We start from the raw sequence: 17,000 nt of genomic DNA, 5'->3' as shown, positions 1-17,000 counted from the left end.
CTGAAAGCATTTGGTGGTCTTCAGACGAAGATATCTACTGCTCTGATGGTATGGGCATAATTTCAGATATGTTAATTTTACTCACCACATTCAGTAGCATGATGATGCAAAAGTTGATGCACACTGCAGTCCCTGTAGTTGCAACCTGAGAGTTATTCCTGATTAAAGCCCACTTAAAGGCAGCAAAAGTGCTGACAGTCACAACACGATAAATAACAATGCCAAAAACAGCAGCAATCACCACACAGATCTAAAGGAAGAAAAAATCAGAGAGAAGAACTTGAAAACCTCCAGTAGAACAGGAGTTAGCTTCTCTCTGAAACTCTACAAACTAATATAATAAATGAAAGACTTTAAAAATCCATCCCATTTGATTCCAGAGAAAGTTTTCAACATGATGATTATTCTTATTGTGAAGTTCTTTTTATTTTGCATAATGAAAAACATTTTTGAAATCATATTTTAAAAATTTTTAGTTTTAAACATTTTCTTGAAGATGTTTCTCTTCCTTAGCATTAATGTGGGAAACTGTTGCCAGCTCTGGGAGTTAGAAATTTTCCTTATGTGCACATGATGTGCAAAGGCTAGTCTCAAGCTGATGTCCCAGTTTGATTATATCATTTGGGATGGATTTGTGCTTTGATAGACTTCACACTTACAGGAAAAAAAATCTCTATTTGTAAGCACTGCCTCAACAATAACCCTGCCAAGCTACCCTAGCTGTTTCTTCCTACAGTTCTGGACAGTTTCTATCCAGAGAAGGTATCAAGTTCAACTGCCCTTGTAATTTCTTCTCTGATGAAATTTTCAGTAAATCAGTGAAACAATTACAATGAGAAAGCCATGAAGCTGAGCCAGCCTGCTAAATTTCTTCATGTTCCTTATGCAACAGTTGAGCACTAAATGACAACTGTTTTCCATTCTGACCAATTTATGTCACAGTTTAGCAAGCCACCTAAAGGACAAACTGTTGGGCATTACATGGGTGACTCCTCTCACAAACACTTTGACACAGGACCCATTAGCCATCTTATTAGACAAGGAGAAAGAGTTTCCTCAGTAGAACACAGAAAATTATTTGCTAAATTGGTGCATTGCAAGGTTGAGCATAGACAAGTTAAATCGATCAAAATTGAAGTATATTTGAGCTAATTAAACACTGAATGCTAATCAAGCTGTTTTCATATTTTCACATTCATTACAAAATTGACTGACACAATCTCAATGCAGAAGTAAAAGGGAAGTGTGTGTGAATGTGATGGATTGTCTCTTGATTCCCTGCATAGTATTGAGGGGAGGAAGGACCACTTTCCTTTTCCTTGCCAGGGAACAAGTAGCCTGGTTCAAGCTGTATTAGTAACTGCACTGTGAGAATCAATGCCGAGAAATTTTGACAACTCCTCTAACTTGAAGTTTTGGTAAGCGTATATCTCCTGTGCTTACAGGGGTAATTTTAAAGGAATATTTTTATCTAAATGCTTGAAAATGCAGAGTTTTTCTAACTCGCTGGAATCCCATGCTATGCCAACAATAAAAAGTGTCTTCAGTGAAAATAATTTTTGCCCTGTTTTAAGGGCTGTTATGGGGACAATAATTTGTGGTGCATGCAATTCAGAGCAAGGCTACTCTCTCTGGCACTTTGAGCAAGATCTATAACTAGGCTAAGAAGATTAATGATTGAGTTTGCAAATGGTAGGGAGTAAAATACTGACCCCCTTCAAGAAAAAAACCATGGGGAAAATATGGAAAATATCACAGGTGTAGTATCAATTCTGAACAGAGACTGCATACATGTGTCTTCAAGGGCTGAGTCGGTGTCCATCCGTACCATCTGCCACACCAGAGCGCAGTTCATCTCAATAATGCATTTGCCTTTCTTGGCCAAGACTGCTAAGGACAATTTTGAAGTCCTCAGTTTCTTTCAAGTCCTCTGCCCTGTTGCTGGGCTAGCTCACCTACATGACTTTCCACAGCTCCTGAGAATGTACACATTTATCATTTCCCAGCCTCCTGGAAAAGCCCTAGTAAATTCCATGGCAGTCTGAGTTGATGCTAGCTGTGTTTTCAAGACCAGTACTACCACAACCGTTTTCATGTGAATAACTGCCCATAATGGCTTCACTGAAGTTAGAGGATGGGGACATTTCAGCAGAAATGCATGCAGCTCTCTGTTAGGAGAAATTTTGCTCCTGCACCTAGTTTTGCACTTTGTAAAGGGGAGAAATGCCACATTTTAGTCAAGGAACATTGGTTTCTCCATTTCAATTGCACTAGGAATATGAACCCTCTTTCCTTATCTCCTCAATACACTGAAAAACTAAGACATAGTAACATCATTAGACACTAGGCATCTTATGTTCTCTGTGAAGTTTACAAAGAACAACTGCCTCTTCTATGGCACCTTTCCCCCTCACTCTGCACTGTCTACACAGGAAAGACAACCAGTGAGCTAATTCAGTCAGCTGAAGATGGTGCCTAAATGTGAGAGAAACACTATTCTGGCATGTATGCCACTACATATAATCTTACAGGTACAGCCTTGAAGGAAGGACTTAACTATCTGTGAGACTTAGTGAAGAGTGAACTAGTGTAGGACTTTACAGAAACTTGGGTGATTTGCTATGTAGATTTGCAAGCTGCAGTAAACATGCTAGAGCTTATTTCACTTTATAGCAGTCATATCCAATATTTAGATACTCTATCAGCAGAGATAATGCTATTCTGCGTTTTTTTTTCAACTGGTAAATAAATAACAATTCTCAAACCATAAAAAATATTCCAGATGCAGAAACGATGAGTCTGCTGCATTTATCTGCAAACGCTTGATAAGGCTCTGGCTTCCCAGATATGGGGTTCATTCGTTCTTTCTTGGAGTATTTGGCTTCAAACTGTGGACGTATCTCCTCCTAAGGAACAGACAGACAATGTTCATATACAGCACAGCTAGGAAAAACTCTATAGGAAACTTCAGATCTTTTATCAGGTCACTGTTATTGGGAATTAAATCTTTGAATTCACATTTGGCACAGCTACTATAAAAGATGAGCTGGGAAATCAAGTCTCCTTTCTGAGAATTGGAATAAATCACTGTACCCATAAAAGTATGTATTGAAAGTATTTATTAAAATCCCCAGTTAGCTACTCCTCTAAACAATGCTCTTTCAAACTATGTGTCTGCAAGACAAATCTTTTTAAGGTTGATATCACAGAATTTTTCTGTCTGACATTATCCTACTAATACTGGGATTTTTCAACAAAGCAAAAAGAAAAAAAAAAACTAACCTCATTTTTCCAAACCAAATTGCTGGTTTTTTAGGTATTTGGTTACCTTCCCAATATCAGCAAAATCTTCTCATCATTTGAAAAAGGATCCATGCCATCTAATGCTGCTCAAATGTTTCCTAACTCGGACAATATTATTATCAGGATCAACTTTCAGCAACAGAAATGCCAAATCTTTCTTTGCCATTTAAACCCCTCTTCTGAAATGAAACTTGAGGATTACCTGGGGAGAGACTTGGTTACATCTGTTTACAGCATTTGTCAGAAGACAGGGTTCACTCTTAGTGCAGGTAATACCTCACAGTTTTCAGCTGCAGTAGGGCTACCCTAACACGCAGAGGTTCACCAACAGCCACGTGTCCTGTGCCACTTTACCCAATTCTGACATCCAGGACACTGTCACATATGAGAGAAAGCACCAGGCTATGCAGATGGGCTCTCACAACTGCTGGCAGACATTAGATCAATGTTTATAGTGCTCTGCTGTATACTGAAGAACTGGCCCATAGTACAGCTGGAGTAGACATAAGAATCTAGCTTACAAATTTCAGTCACTTCCAACTCTTCAACTGCATTTAATTGAACTCTGACTGACTAAAGTTGTAAAGGCCCAGACCTAAAACGACTGCATTGAAATGGGTGAATGTTAACTGCTCACACATATCTTTAGAATGTGAATAAAAGTGAGATATCCTAAAAGCCTACATCCTTTTTATAAAATTCCCCTGGAAAGGGCAAAACCAAAGAAAGTCGTCTCATTTTCCTTCTCCCAAGTTTTGAAGACACTTTCTCAGCACAGTTAATTTCCAGATTCACACAGCAATCTGTTACAAACATGTTCATAACATTTTATAAAAACAAGTTAAGATTCAGGTATGCCTAACTGCAATGCCTGTGTAACTAATTATGTGCTTGAGGGAACCAGACCTACATAAGCTATACACAAAGGCTAAGCATGTTTCTGTGGAGACAGAGTAACACCTTGTTCTTATTCTATCTTGCTTAAGCTGTTCCTGACATATCAGGGCTGCAGGCAGCTGAGCAGACCATAATCTGGCAAAAAGAACCATGTGAGTAGTATTCCTATGTGCCCAGGGCCATGCAAAAGGACAGAGTGTGACAGCATTGAAGCAGGGTGCTTGAGAATTGCACCCTGTAGATTGTGCAAGGGCTCTGCTAGCTGGCTCACTGAGTCATAGACAAGAAATCCTTACTTCTCTGCAACTCTCTCTGAGCCAAGGTTTAATTATCTTTTACGGTTTGCACTATAGGGAAGTCCTTATCATATCAACATGTCCTACAATCTCCAGTCAATTCAGATAACGCAACTCCTATTTTTACAGGAATTCTCCACAAAAAAATGAGACTGGCATGAACCTTTGTACCTCTTTAATGACACTCAACAGTGCTTGGGGCTGGAAGTAAAAAGTACAGTGTCTGGCTGAGGTTAATGATAGAAAGAAAGTGACACTGAAGAGAAAGAAAAAAGTATGCTATTCAGAGCAACAGAAGCTATATTCTGTCTGGGAGTGCCAGGAACTGTGTGCAGTTTGCTTCTTGTGGAATGCCCACCCAAGCCCCTCCATGTCTCCCACCTTGCACCTGATTTACAAGAACAGAAAATCCAGACATGTAGGGCTGAAAGAGCCAAAACACGTTAAGTCCATGTCCAGAGACTGAGGGACCTGGACACTGCAGGGGCTGCAGCATGCCTTCCTTGGGTGAAAATCTAAACTAGTGAGGAATTTGCAAGGTTGGATATCTGAATAAATGTAATTCTCCTTTCTTCTTGTTTCATTTATTTGCCTCTTCATTTAGAACAGGAAAGGGATAACAAAGTGACAGGAAGCCTTATGAATTTTTTTTTCAGTCTACTGTTGGTAGGAGTTAATAAATTTCGCTCTGTAGCAAACCCTTGTTTTTCAATTTGCCCATGAAGACTAAAGCAAGCAAAAGCTAGACACACAGTGTTGTTAAAATACCAATCTTCATTATCAAAAGGTTGTGATTTAAAATGGTAATTAGACCTCTTTAATTGATTTCTTTGAAATAACTAATAAAAGCAATCAGCTGATTTTGTCCAGTGATAACTGAATGGAATGTAGATAGGAAATTTAATTAGCAGTGGTTTTCTTAGAAAGTAGCACTTCAAGGAGTAAAATTTTCACATTATGGAGACAAAATTCTCATTGACTTCTCACCGTTTGTAATCACTTCACGATCAAACTCCACAGGATGTGTCTTTTTCTACCTACATACAATAGAGTGCTTTCCTTCCTTCCCACTTCTCAAATATGGATAGTTCCAAGTCTTTACTCATAGGTGAAACCATACTGATTTCTGGAGTATCAAATACAGATTAATATGCACTGCCTTAGACCAGATCTTTGTGCTCTAGAAGAGCTACTCTATATTGTTTTGTGAAATATATGCTTTTTTTCCCAAGAGTTTTCTAATCCTTCAACAGGTGAATTCTTGAAATAGTCCTATCCTTCCTAGTCCAAGGATATGTTGTCCTCTGTAGCCCAGCTGTAGAAAAAAAGATTTGTAGATTGAAAATCTGAATCTTGATCAGTGGTATGATTTTATCATCCCCAGAAGTAAGTCTTCAGGCAAAACCTGCAGTTTGCAGGTCATCCTGTTTGCAGTTGAAGGTAATGGCAAAGTGATGAATGATCTCAACACTTCTTCATCTGGGACACCTGCTTCCAAACTGTGACTTTCTTAAGTGTAACGCCCTTTGGAGACCACAGTGCCAATGGAAAAGTGCAGCATTATATACTCAAGAAGAGGAGGCAGTGGTCCATAGAGCTGACCCTAAAGCAAGGACATGCTTGAGTTGTGCAGTAGACATGGACACTGGCAGCTGTAGCATCTTTGGAGAAGACATCTATGGGAAGCAATCAGCTCCTGCTCTTGGGATCCCACTGAATGCTGAACAAAGGAGGAACTGATGCCTCAAATGCCAATGAGATACTGATGTTCTGATAACTGGTCACACAAATCTTTGAGAATCACCCAGGTGAGTTCCTATTAGCGTCTTTAACCTTTAATTTGAGACAAAGGTATCATGTGGCACACTGCTTCTGAAAAGACTGCTACCTGCTGCTCTACAGGCTTACAAAACTCCCTCTAGAACTGTAAGGAGGTGCAATGAATAGCTCTGGAGCACGTACAATCATCACTACTCCTGACTGAGGTCTTGTTAACAGAGCTCACTGGAAAAATTCTGCTGTGAGAATAAAAGACCAGCTGACCATCAGCAGGGAGCAGGTATCCTCTGAAAATTACCAATACACAAATGTCATCCTGCAGGCCGAACTGAAATAATCTGCCAGAGAGAGATAAGCATCTCTTATGAAAAAAACAATGTTATTTGATAGGCATCATGAAATAAACACATCATATTTCTACAAGGACAGTTTCAACTACCAGAAACTCTTTCAGGCTTTTTGGCTGGTGGAGGAAAAAATCTAGAAACTGCACTCTCTCTTCTCTTTTCGGTGTTTATTCCAGCTAAAGTCTTAGTTGCATAGGCATGATAATGCTCTTCCAAAAAAGCTTAGATAACAGAGAGTGAATCATAGCAATGCTTTCCTCCAGGCTCTGTAGGAAGACATGCACTTTCTGTAGTAACATTGAAGTTATACCTGGAATTTGAACATGTGCATAAAGAGAAGAGGGAAACAGAATGAGAAGGGATCCTGATTGGGCTTGAAGCTGTTGCGGTCACATCTAAGTAAAAGACTCCTCCAAGCACTACCATAGCAGCCAGAAATCACTCAGTAGTATTACATAAAAAGCTAATAAAAAACCCAAGCAAAGAAACAAGCAGAAAAATCCCCCATCACTTAAGGACAACCTTACCAAGAAATTCAATATTTGTAAATGAACTGATCATAGAAGATTCAGGTAAATGGCTTTATAAATCAGCATAGTACACATCCAGGTGGGTTAAATGGTGAAAGATCAAGATATATAGCATCTTCAACTAAATACATCTGCAAGAACTGACTTCCTGAGAAAAAAGGGTCTCATATTTTCAATACTTATTTTTGTATTTTGTTAGTTTTAAGGCTCCTTCCCATTCCACGGACAGAGCTATAATAGTCACTTGGAAATTGCAATTTGGTGCAATCATCTTTTGCCTTACCTGTCAGCAGCAGTAGCAGCTTTTTTGCAACTAGATATTAGGGAACATGATCCCTGCAGGTCAATCCTGACCACTATTTGAACCTCAAGCAGGATTGTCTCAATGTAGTCTCTCTGTGACTTGCCAGTATGGGCAAGAGCAGGCTGCTAACCTCAAGAGACTTAAATCAGTATTAGAGTATTTCCTAAATACATGACAATTATTGTGAGGTATCACCAAGAACTGACTGAATATGTTCACATATAATGATGTTCCTGTTGCTGTAAAGAAATCAGTTTCCAGTTGGTAAGTTATTTCATATTATGTTCTTGGGTTATTTTCTTAGTTGTTAAGCATTTAATAAAAAAATATCCCAGCAGCAAATGAGCAATTGTACCATTTCATGGCCTCACTGAACTACATTGCCTCATAGAGACAAAAAATCTCATAACTCAGAAGTCTGTTCCTCTTCTGGCAAGAGTAATACTCCACAAAAGCAGGAATATAGAAGTTCAGCTGCACTGAGACAACTACAGCAGCCTCTAACCATCTCTCCAAGAGTTTCAGGACAGTCCCTGTAGAGGAAGGAAAGCAGACTTTGTGGATATCTGTAGTCTAAACCCCACTCAAGGAGCACTCTTTCTTCCATACCCATCTTGCTTTTGTCCTGCATAATAAAACCTTCTAGTTCCACTTACACCTCAGTTCACATTCCCAAGAACATGTTGTTCCTTTCTGGTAACCACCACAGGAAAAGGTTAAGGTTATTTTTTGCTGTTTAGGTTCCTCCCTAAGGGAATTTCCTCTACCAACACAGGATGAAATAAGTCCTTTGAGTTTGTTCATCTCCCCCTCTCTCTCCACAGCACTTTTCAAAAAAAAAGCACCTGAATGTTCAGAAGCTGGTACAAGCCTCAAAAGGTTTTCTTTCCATCAATACTCCTAGTGCCTACGTAAAAGAATAAATAAAAGCTAATTTGCCAAATTTCATGGTACCCTGAGTTGTCAAGAATTTCCTTGGGTTAAACAGCAAAATTTGTTAGCTACCAAAACAAAAATGGATTTCCCACAAAGTGCATTTTTCCCATGAAATCTTGCAAATTAATTTAGATTTATAAAGGTGTAAAAAGTGAGGACAGTCTGGCTCAGAGAAAGTTTCTTCATGTTTCAGAGGAAAGTTTTAAGGAGAAAAATGCTTATTTCATAGTTTATAAAGATTTGAATAATGAATTGAAAATAAATCCAAAATAAAACCACAAATTTGTAACAAAATCTCTTTGTTTTAAAGATGAGGGTGTACATTTTTTTTATACAAACCTCTTCTTCTTCCCAGTCTATCAAGTCCCAGTCATAAGCAATTACGGCTCGCCTTCTTTTCCAAAACTCCAGAAAAACAGTAGCTGGAGAAAGTAGAAAAAAGATACAAAATTGGTTTTAAGTCAAGAAAATCGTAATGAGTATCACAGAACTGTTGAATGAAGCTGTTACATTATTTTAATTTCTTTGCATAAACAGGTTCCTTTGAACAGTAAATCTTGCTGATGATCAAAACTGCTTTCAAAAAGCATGGTTTTCTAAGGATCACTTTGCTTGCTTCAAGTATGATTGAGGCTTTAGAAATTTCATTTAGTGCTAAATGAGAATGTTCAATTTCTAACCAACCAAGCGAGGGCTCTCAAAAAATAAAATTATTCCTGTGAGTCATCACTACCAGATATAGCAGATTTCTGATGAAGCTAAAGGTTTCTTGGGGTTTTCTCTTGCAGATAAATTAGTAATTTTCCTTCTTTGAAGACCATTTACAATATACATAAACCAGAACCCAGTAGAAGTGCATTCCAGTGCATATGCAAACCTGTAGAGTACTACTGAGGAAATGGGAACTTCTGTTTTACACCTTTTTAATCCAGACCCTTTTTTACACTACATAAGTTCATATATGTGGTGTGGCATTAACATCTGATAATTAAACATTGTATTGTACAGCCCTTATTGATAGAGTTCAAGACAGAGTAACAGGCCTGCACATGACTGCTGTGGGAATATGACTGGGAGTAAAACTAGAGGACTGGGAAGTTATATTCACATTCTAACAGAAGTTAGAATGGTAGAGAAATTATATGGTGAAATGCAATTGATACTTCCTGAATGAAATGTGGTCAGTATGCCCGAAACCTATTCCATGATTACTCCCTCTTCACGCACAATCTGCAACCTTAAGCACATGCTAAAGGGGATGGAGTAGAAGGTGGAGTGGAATGGAGACACTGTGACCAGCCTCTGCTGTAATCTTTGCAGGGAGGGGATCTCGATGGTACCTTGTAGATAAACCCCATAGCAGCTGTCAGTCAAAGAAGACAGGAGAAGATGTCTTGCTGCTGAACAAGCAACTGTGGTGAAATCACTCTCTTTGGATGAACTTGGTTCATTATAATCTAACTGTATTACTAACACACACCTCCATCCCCAAGTTACCCACCTCCAAGGTATGACCGCCCCTCATGGAGCATGTGCTCTATATTTTATCGACTATATCTTTAAAAGAGAAGTGAGAGAATTTTACACCAGTAAGTAACAAATGTATGTATCACTAGAGTCACTTGAGCTCCACATAAATGTGAAGAAATAGTATAAAGGTAAGTTAAGAATTGGGAAAATCATAACTTTTGGAATCAGTCGATGGTCTGAATCTGTCTTATCCCCCTATAGGATGCCTATTGGGTAAGAACATTCTATGCTCTCTGATCATCTTGAGCTACATTTAATTGGTGATTAGAGCTTGTCTGTACATTCCTTTGAACATGTTTTTGCAGTCAGACACTATCACCATCAGTCTTCAAACCGTAACCTGTCACAATTTTCTATTATCAGTGTGTATATTAACAAACTGTTAATGTGAGTCCTTCAAGGGTGCTAGCAGTTGCTGGCAGTGGGTAACATATTCAACCAAAAGTGTGAAGATCTGGGAGGGGGGTCTCTCTTATGCTGTTGGCACGTGTCCCTGAGCAAGTTAGTTGAACCATCCTCTGATCCAGCAGACTGGTCAGTGGAGAGTAACCATAACAGGATGTTGACAGACTGATGTGCCACAAAGGTCTTGGCTTTCCTGCAGCACTGACAGACCAATCAAACACTAAGGATTTGAGGAAATCCCCCTTTTCATTTGACAGCCGTGCTTCCATTTTGTGATGGAAAGAACAATTAAGGAAACAGTAATAAAATAATAGGCACATAATCTGAAGATTAATACTGAGCCTATTTATAGTTAGAGGGTTTTTTAAATTTATTTTGCAAAAAGAATGTAGAGGCTGTCTAAAGCCAACACAAATCAATGGACAGGCTTCCTTTCTCACTGTGAAGTTTGGTTCTTTCCTTTATTGTTCACTGAAAAGCAGCAGGCTGCTAACCACAGAGAACATAAACCTCTTTGTTCATGAGGTAGCACAGTATCAGCCGTAACAGTGTCACAATAGTCTGGCAATATGTTCCACATCCAGCCTTAAAAGCATCTCCTTAATAGTCTGTCTGCCCTACTGCAGCATATTGACAGAAATGGGACATGATACTAAACACGGGCATCAGTTTGGCAAAAGTGAATTTTTAATAAGTAAGAATTATATTTTATTGTACTAGCCAATGCAGCTAAGGTATGCTTAGAAGATGAGCACTACGAGCAGATAAGGTAAAGTATCAAAAACACGTTTAGGGAGCAGATATTTGGTTTAAAGGCATTTTCCTGTGCCACATCCTTCTTTTTCTGACAGCTGGAATTATGTTACACCAGGTCACAGATTTCACAGAATATTCTGAGTTGGAAGTGACACACAAGGATCATCAAGTCCAACTTTTAACATCAAGTCCACACGGAGATCAAACCCACAATCTTGGTGTTATTAGCACTAACCAACTAACCAGCTGCTTTGATTTAATCTAATAAAATTAATGAGCCTAATGTTTCTATAAATTTTTGTAATAATTGCAGTATGATTGGTTGGTGTCAGCAAAACTAGTAAGTGCTAATGAGGCTCCACTGCTGCTGAACCACCACATGGTTCATTCCTTGATTTTTTTCTGGTAGGGTTGTTTCTCTTCTATCAGCTCATATTGAATTATTTTGTACAGGATAAGCAAGTAGTCCTGCACTTTTTGGAGACCTAGGAGAAAGAAGCCTGATTACTACCACTCTGTTTTCATTCCAAAAAACATCTGGTAGCAGTAATCCAGTGGGCGTATGAGTCCCATGCATGAACCTCTCAGATATGCCTGTGCTGAACAATACTTCTTTTCTTCCTTATTTTTCACACACCTGGAATGAGGAATCTATACATATTATATGTAGCATATTTAGCACCTCTCAGAGTAAGTATGTGCAGTTCCTTAAAGCTTCTTTAGAAAGCTATTTTCTAACCGTTAAGTAGTAAATAGGATGATCCATACAGTGCTGTTTTAGCTTTCACTGTTACACTTTTCTGCCTCTATCCAGGTCAGTATGCAGTTTTACCTTGCTAGGTAGTTTAAAATTTGCTATAAATAACCATCTTTGATTGATTCACTGTGCTACTGAGGTCTTCTAAAACTTAAGGTACTGCATTTTGAAATTTCTCTGCTTCTGTTTTGGTCAGGTAATTACTAATACCCTCTAGAAATTTCAGCATTCATTTTCTCTAACACTCAACAGGACACAACTGTACTTATTGTTGCCCTGTTTTCCTGTTGGTATGTTTAAATGAGATGCTGAGTATTATCAAAAAGTCCTGCTTAGAATTTTGAATTTCTCATTTGCCTTAGCTCCCACATCTTTTGCTATCTTTTTCTATACAGTGCTTGTTCTACTTCAGAGCTCAACCTTGCAGCTGAGTTCTCAAATCCACTTGTACAAACAGCTGTCTTAACATCACTTCCTCAGATGCTTCTGTAATAAGTTGTGATCTTATCTAGTAATGCAAATGGTCTCTTGCAGCAAATAGCTTTATCCTGACCTTCTCTGAGAAATCCTCTCCCTATTGTATTTCAGAACACTAATATATACATCCTGACTCGAATATATTCTATATAGCAGGAGTATTGCTGAAGAACATCCTTAAATTCTATCTCCTCGGAGAGCAGATCAATGTGAACATTTTATGCTAGAGGCAAGGTTTGTAGGAAAGTAATATCTTTTATTAGACTAACTGATAAATTTAGAAAAATTGTTTTATGTTGGCATTTCTCATTGCTTGAAAAAAAATGTTAAATTCTTCATGCCAGGCCTTTTTTTCGCCTCCTAACTTCACCTTTCAGCAAGAGTTCTAAAGCTACTTCCTTTATAAAAGGAAACATGCTTCTAGCTAGACAAGAAGAAATTTCAAAAAGGATTTTTCTTGTGTCCCTTAGTCCCTCAAAGATATGCAGAGACAGAGAAACTACCACCAGCCCACTTTATCTATAACAATGCATTAGAAATGACAAATTGCTGGACTTTCCTGTTGAACAGTTACAGAACTTTGCTACTGAGCTTCAGGAAACATCTTTTTGCAATAGGTTTCCCTAGTATCTCAGTTGGAAAAGCAAAAGCTACAATTCTGTCTGGCTTTACAGAAACATGCTGGAAGTCAACTGAGTATCAAATTTACCTAGTTTTTTTAATGAGAATTAGTTTTTACTGCACTTTAATTGCCAACATTTATTTTGAATTAACATCTTCCTCTCATTTTCTGTCTTTGGTAAGAATCTAATGCAGACTGTAAAAAGAGAGAAGTTTTTCCTAGAAATGGGACCTACCTTTTCATTGAGCCCAACATATCTCAAGGCATACATAAAGGACAAAGTATGGGTGTTTCCCCTAGCACAGACACACAAAATGTGCTATTGCTCCCCTCTTTTTGAAAGCTTTGAACATCTGGAAAATATCATCAAGACTAGAGATTCTCAGAAGAAAAAAGTTATTTTCCATCTTCTGAGATGATGACGTCTCAGTGAGCATCAATGATAATCTGTATAGCAATAAAGAATAAAATAAAAAAAAGTTTTAGTCTTTATAGGGACTTATTTTTTCCCATGAACCACAGAGATTTACAGCTTCAATCTGATTGAAAGTGTATTTCCTTTCAACAGAAGTTTCAATACAGAAAAGCTTATACAAACTACCACTGAATTCCTTAAGTGTACTGAAGGGAGACTACCTTTTGTCCTTTGCTACATCGGTTTAAAATGAATGTTGTCTTAAGTCATAGGGCTTTCAGCTATACTTTAGTAAGTATCATATTTTTTTCTGTTGCATCAATTACTTTTACTTCTCATATAGAACTTTGCTTACATGGGCAGAAATCAAATAAGTGAGGTGATGGGTCTATATATATTTTGAAGAAAAGTGTGTTTCTATTCCAGTATCTCCTGGTGCACTTGACAATTCCAGCCTTTGATGGCACTCACTTATCTCACGATGAAGCATTATAAAAGATGAGTCCCTGTGCTTCAGAGACCTACAGTCAGGCTCATTGCAGGTCCACAAATCAAGCAGTCCCTGTTGGTATTTGCCATGGTAATTCCTCTCCCTATCCTGGCCACAGCAGTTTGCTTGTCATTTGGTGAAGAATTTTATTTATATTTAAAATGTCAGCAAGCCACTTTGTCCATCAATTAAAGATGTCTTCAGAGTAAAAGGAAGAAAGCTCCATACAGATCATCTCTCCATGGAAAGACCAATCTGACCACATCTGGTTTTGAAAAACCCAAGCGAATGCCTGAGGCTTCTCCCCCAACATGGGAACTCACTAATGGATATAAAGACAGTGTAGAAAGTACTTTACATAATAATAACAACAGTGTCTAAAGTCCAGCTAAAGAGATAACACAGTTCTAGCTGCCTTTTTTTGCTTTCATTCTCTTTTTATAAAAGCACTGCCATCATTATTTTGTATGTTAGTGCCTACCAAATTGGATCATCTGTAAGGCTGAACTTTTCACAGCCAATATTTCATGCACTTGCCAGTTGTTTCATGCTGACAGAAAAAACATTTCCACAATCAAAACTGTATCATTGTTTCTTCTCTCCCCCCATGATTTACTGCAATGGTGGCAATTCCTGCATATGCCAACAGGCCTACTGCAGACTGAAAACCCATTTAACACAGGCAGTAAGCCAACTCCTAAATACAGCACCAGAAAATCCCTGGAAAGAGTGACTTTCTTTATTCTAAGGCTGCTTTAGCCCTATCTGCACAGAAAATATCTCCACAATCTCACTGTTGTCTCTGCAAGGTCTTCTTTAAGAAACTACAATTTGGGTGGAGCCATAGGATTGCTCTGTTCCCCAAACCATACCCCATACTCACATCTCCTTCCTGTTGCTGTCTCTACCTCCCTCTTGGTGGCAAGCTCACAAGTACAGTGTAAGCCAACAAAAGTGGTGGAAAAAGCTCTCACCCTCACTGCTCTCCTATAGTTTCTTCTCCAGTAGCCAAATCATCCAGAGGGCAGCTTTTATTGTATTTTTTTCTTATCTCACAGTGGACTTAGGTGCTGTAAATGCAGTGCATTTTCCAGTGCTGGTAGGCTGGTGTGGAGATATTCCCAGAGGGAACTGGGCCTGGGAGTCTGACAGTGATGCTGAAGGAGGGGGATGAAGGAGAGGCTAACCAGAATCAGATGTAGCTTCTGTCAACTAGGACAGGAAAGAGAGAGGACCTACAATATTTTGTAGGCAGGCATGTTCAGCCTCCCCAGTCTTCTCAAAAGCAGCGACCACAATGCAGGACCGGGCATGGTTACCTGAGTGAGGGACTCCTGTTACCTAGAGGTACTTTTCCTACAGCCCTGGGTCTGGGCAGTGCTAAGACACAGATGCCATGCTGTAAGCACAGCTCTTTTTTGAAATCAGTGTTATTGTTAAGGAGGAAGAAAAGCATTAGTGTAAAAAGCTGCACTCCAAAGACATGCTCATCAGCAGCTGGAAATTGTGATGTCAATGTTCAACAATGTTAAACCATCAATTTCCTTAGCTGAGATTGGAAGTCCATGTCTCTACGCTGAATTGGAAATTCTCAACTTCAGTGAACACACAGAGAAAGAGTTTGGAAAAGCTGAGTAAACATCTATAAAAACTTTTAAGTCTTAGAAATTTTTAGTAGTTCTCAGCTTTGGTGTAGTTTAAAACAAAGCTGAAATATCAAGCAGAAACATAAAATCTGTATGATCTGTGGATTTTATTCTAAATGTAATTTGTGATACTTTAATGCTGTCAATATTACATGAAATGACATGAACAGGCTTATGACCTAATTTAATTGGTTAACTAAGACAAAATGGGATTTTTGGAGGATGGAACTGAGACAGACAGGTTGGCTAATCTGTGTTGTCCTGGTGGCTCCCATGTTGCCTCTTACATATTTCTTGTGGTTCAGTAAAGAGATTTGCAGTTTAAAATGGAGATTATAAGAATTACTTGGACACCTTTCCAAAGCAGTTTGAGATGTGTGAGTAAGAACAGGAGAACAATGACAACTCAGGATAGCTCAAGTACCTGGAGCTGTGAGATGGATGCTATGTTTGAGTTACCTCATTGAGCCATTTTTTAAAGTCATTAACCTCCTCTCAGAATGGCATGGCAGTACCTAAGAGCCTAGGCATTCTTAGGCAGCTTGTGCTGCCAGAAATTACTGTTTCCTCTTTCCTTCAATTCTGCCTACATGATCATAGTAGGAAAAATAGTTGAGCCAGAAATAGAACTGTTCTATGGGCAAAATTCAGCCTCCATGGCAACAGTTAGACCACTCTTGGATCAATTTGCCATTCAATGAAATCTTCCATTTATTTCATCTGAGTTTTGATTTAACTGCAAACAGCTTACCTGTATTTAGGCTTTATTGCCTTTCTGCAGGATGGGGAAACAATACATTACTTCATTTTAATACTGACACTAAACTCAATTGCCCTAAGCTAAGAAAAGTCCTTAACAGTAACAGAGAAAAGGCTTCAGTATCAATGGATTTAAAAACAGTTAGAAATCCCCACAGAATGTAATATATATATACATATGTAAAATCTACATAGACACTACATACTGAATTAATGTTTTTATTTTAATTAAAATTACTATCACATAAAAACCTAATTCTACAAATTCCATCTTTTTTTTTGCAGAAACAGAAAAGACTCAAACCTATATTGTTTTTCTCAGTGTGTGAAAAAGGAGCGCCTGAAAATAAAAAGGTGTAGGTTGCATACAATCTTTAAGAAACAGATGGTTCAATTACTTAATATCAAAACAAAAACTTACCCCACACAGCCATGAAAACAGCAAAAAAGACAGTAGCTCCATTGTCAAAAAGGTGAGTAACCTGAGGGATATGTTAATAGTGTGGTCAATTTATGATAATAAGACTTTATTTTCTATTTTCACCTAATAACCTTAATGTGATCACGAGTGTAGCTGACCTGACAGTCCTGAGGATCCTTCCCTTGACATGTGAAATGCACCTGTCAATTGACAGGACTATTTGCCAGCCTGGCCTGAGACTGACCCCTGCCAACACCAGATGTGAGCATCATTTCAGACCCAAAGCATTCATCCAACAGAGGATGGATCAGGAGATAAAGGCTAATGTCA

The 17,000-nt window shown here is 38.4% G+C and overlaps 1 protein-coding gene across 8 annotated transcripts in view; it reads right to left on the bottom strand.

Moving 5' to 3' along the window:
• Positions 1–17,000, bottom strand: part of ANO4 (anoctamin 4) — a 119,465-nt gene that overhangs the window by 27,966 nt on the left and 74,499 nt on the right. For all 8 annotated transcript variants that reach the window (XM_032688342.1, XM_032688343.1, XM_032688344.1 and 5 more), the window contains 4 exons: positions 16,671–16,731; positions 8,732–8,814; positions 2,766–2,906; positions 86–250 (listed from right to left, as the gene is read on the bottom strand). In XM_032688342.1, the coding sequence (XP_032544233.1) occupies positions 86–250; positions 2,766–2,906; positions 8,732–8,814; positions 16,671–16,731 (450 nt within the window). The remainder of the gene's footprint in view (positions 1–85; positions 251–2,765; positions 2,907–8,731; positions 8,815–16,670; positions 16,732–17,000) is intronic.

The sequence above is a fragment of the Chiroxiphia lanceolata genome, chromosome 5 (genome assembly GCF_009829145.1).
Source record: "Chiroxiphia lanceolata isolate bChiLan1 chromosome 5, bChiLan1.pri, whole genome shotgun sequence".
NCBI lineage: Eukaryota > Metazoa > Chordata > Aves > Passeriformes > Pipridae > Chiroxiphia > Chiroxiphia lanceolata.
Note: the sequence above shows the minus strand (reverse complement) of the source record. Positions and strands in the feature narration are given on the sequence as shown.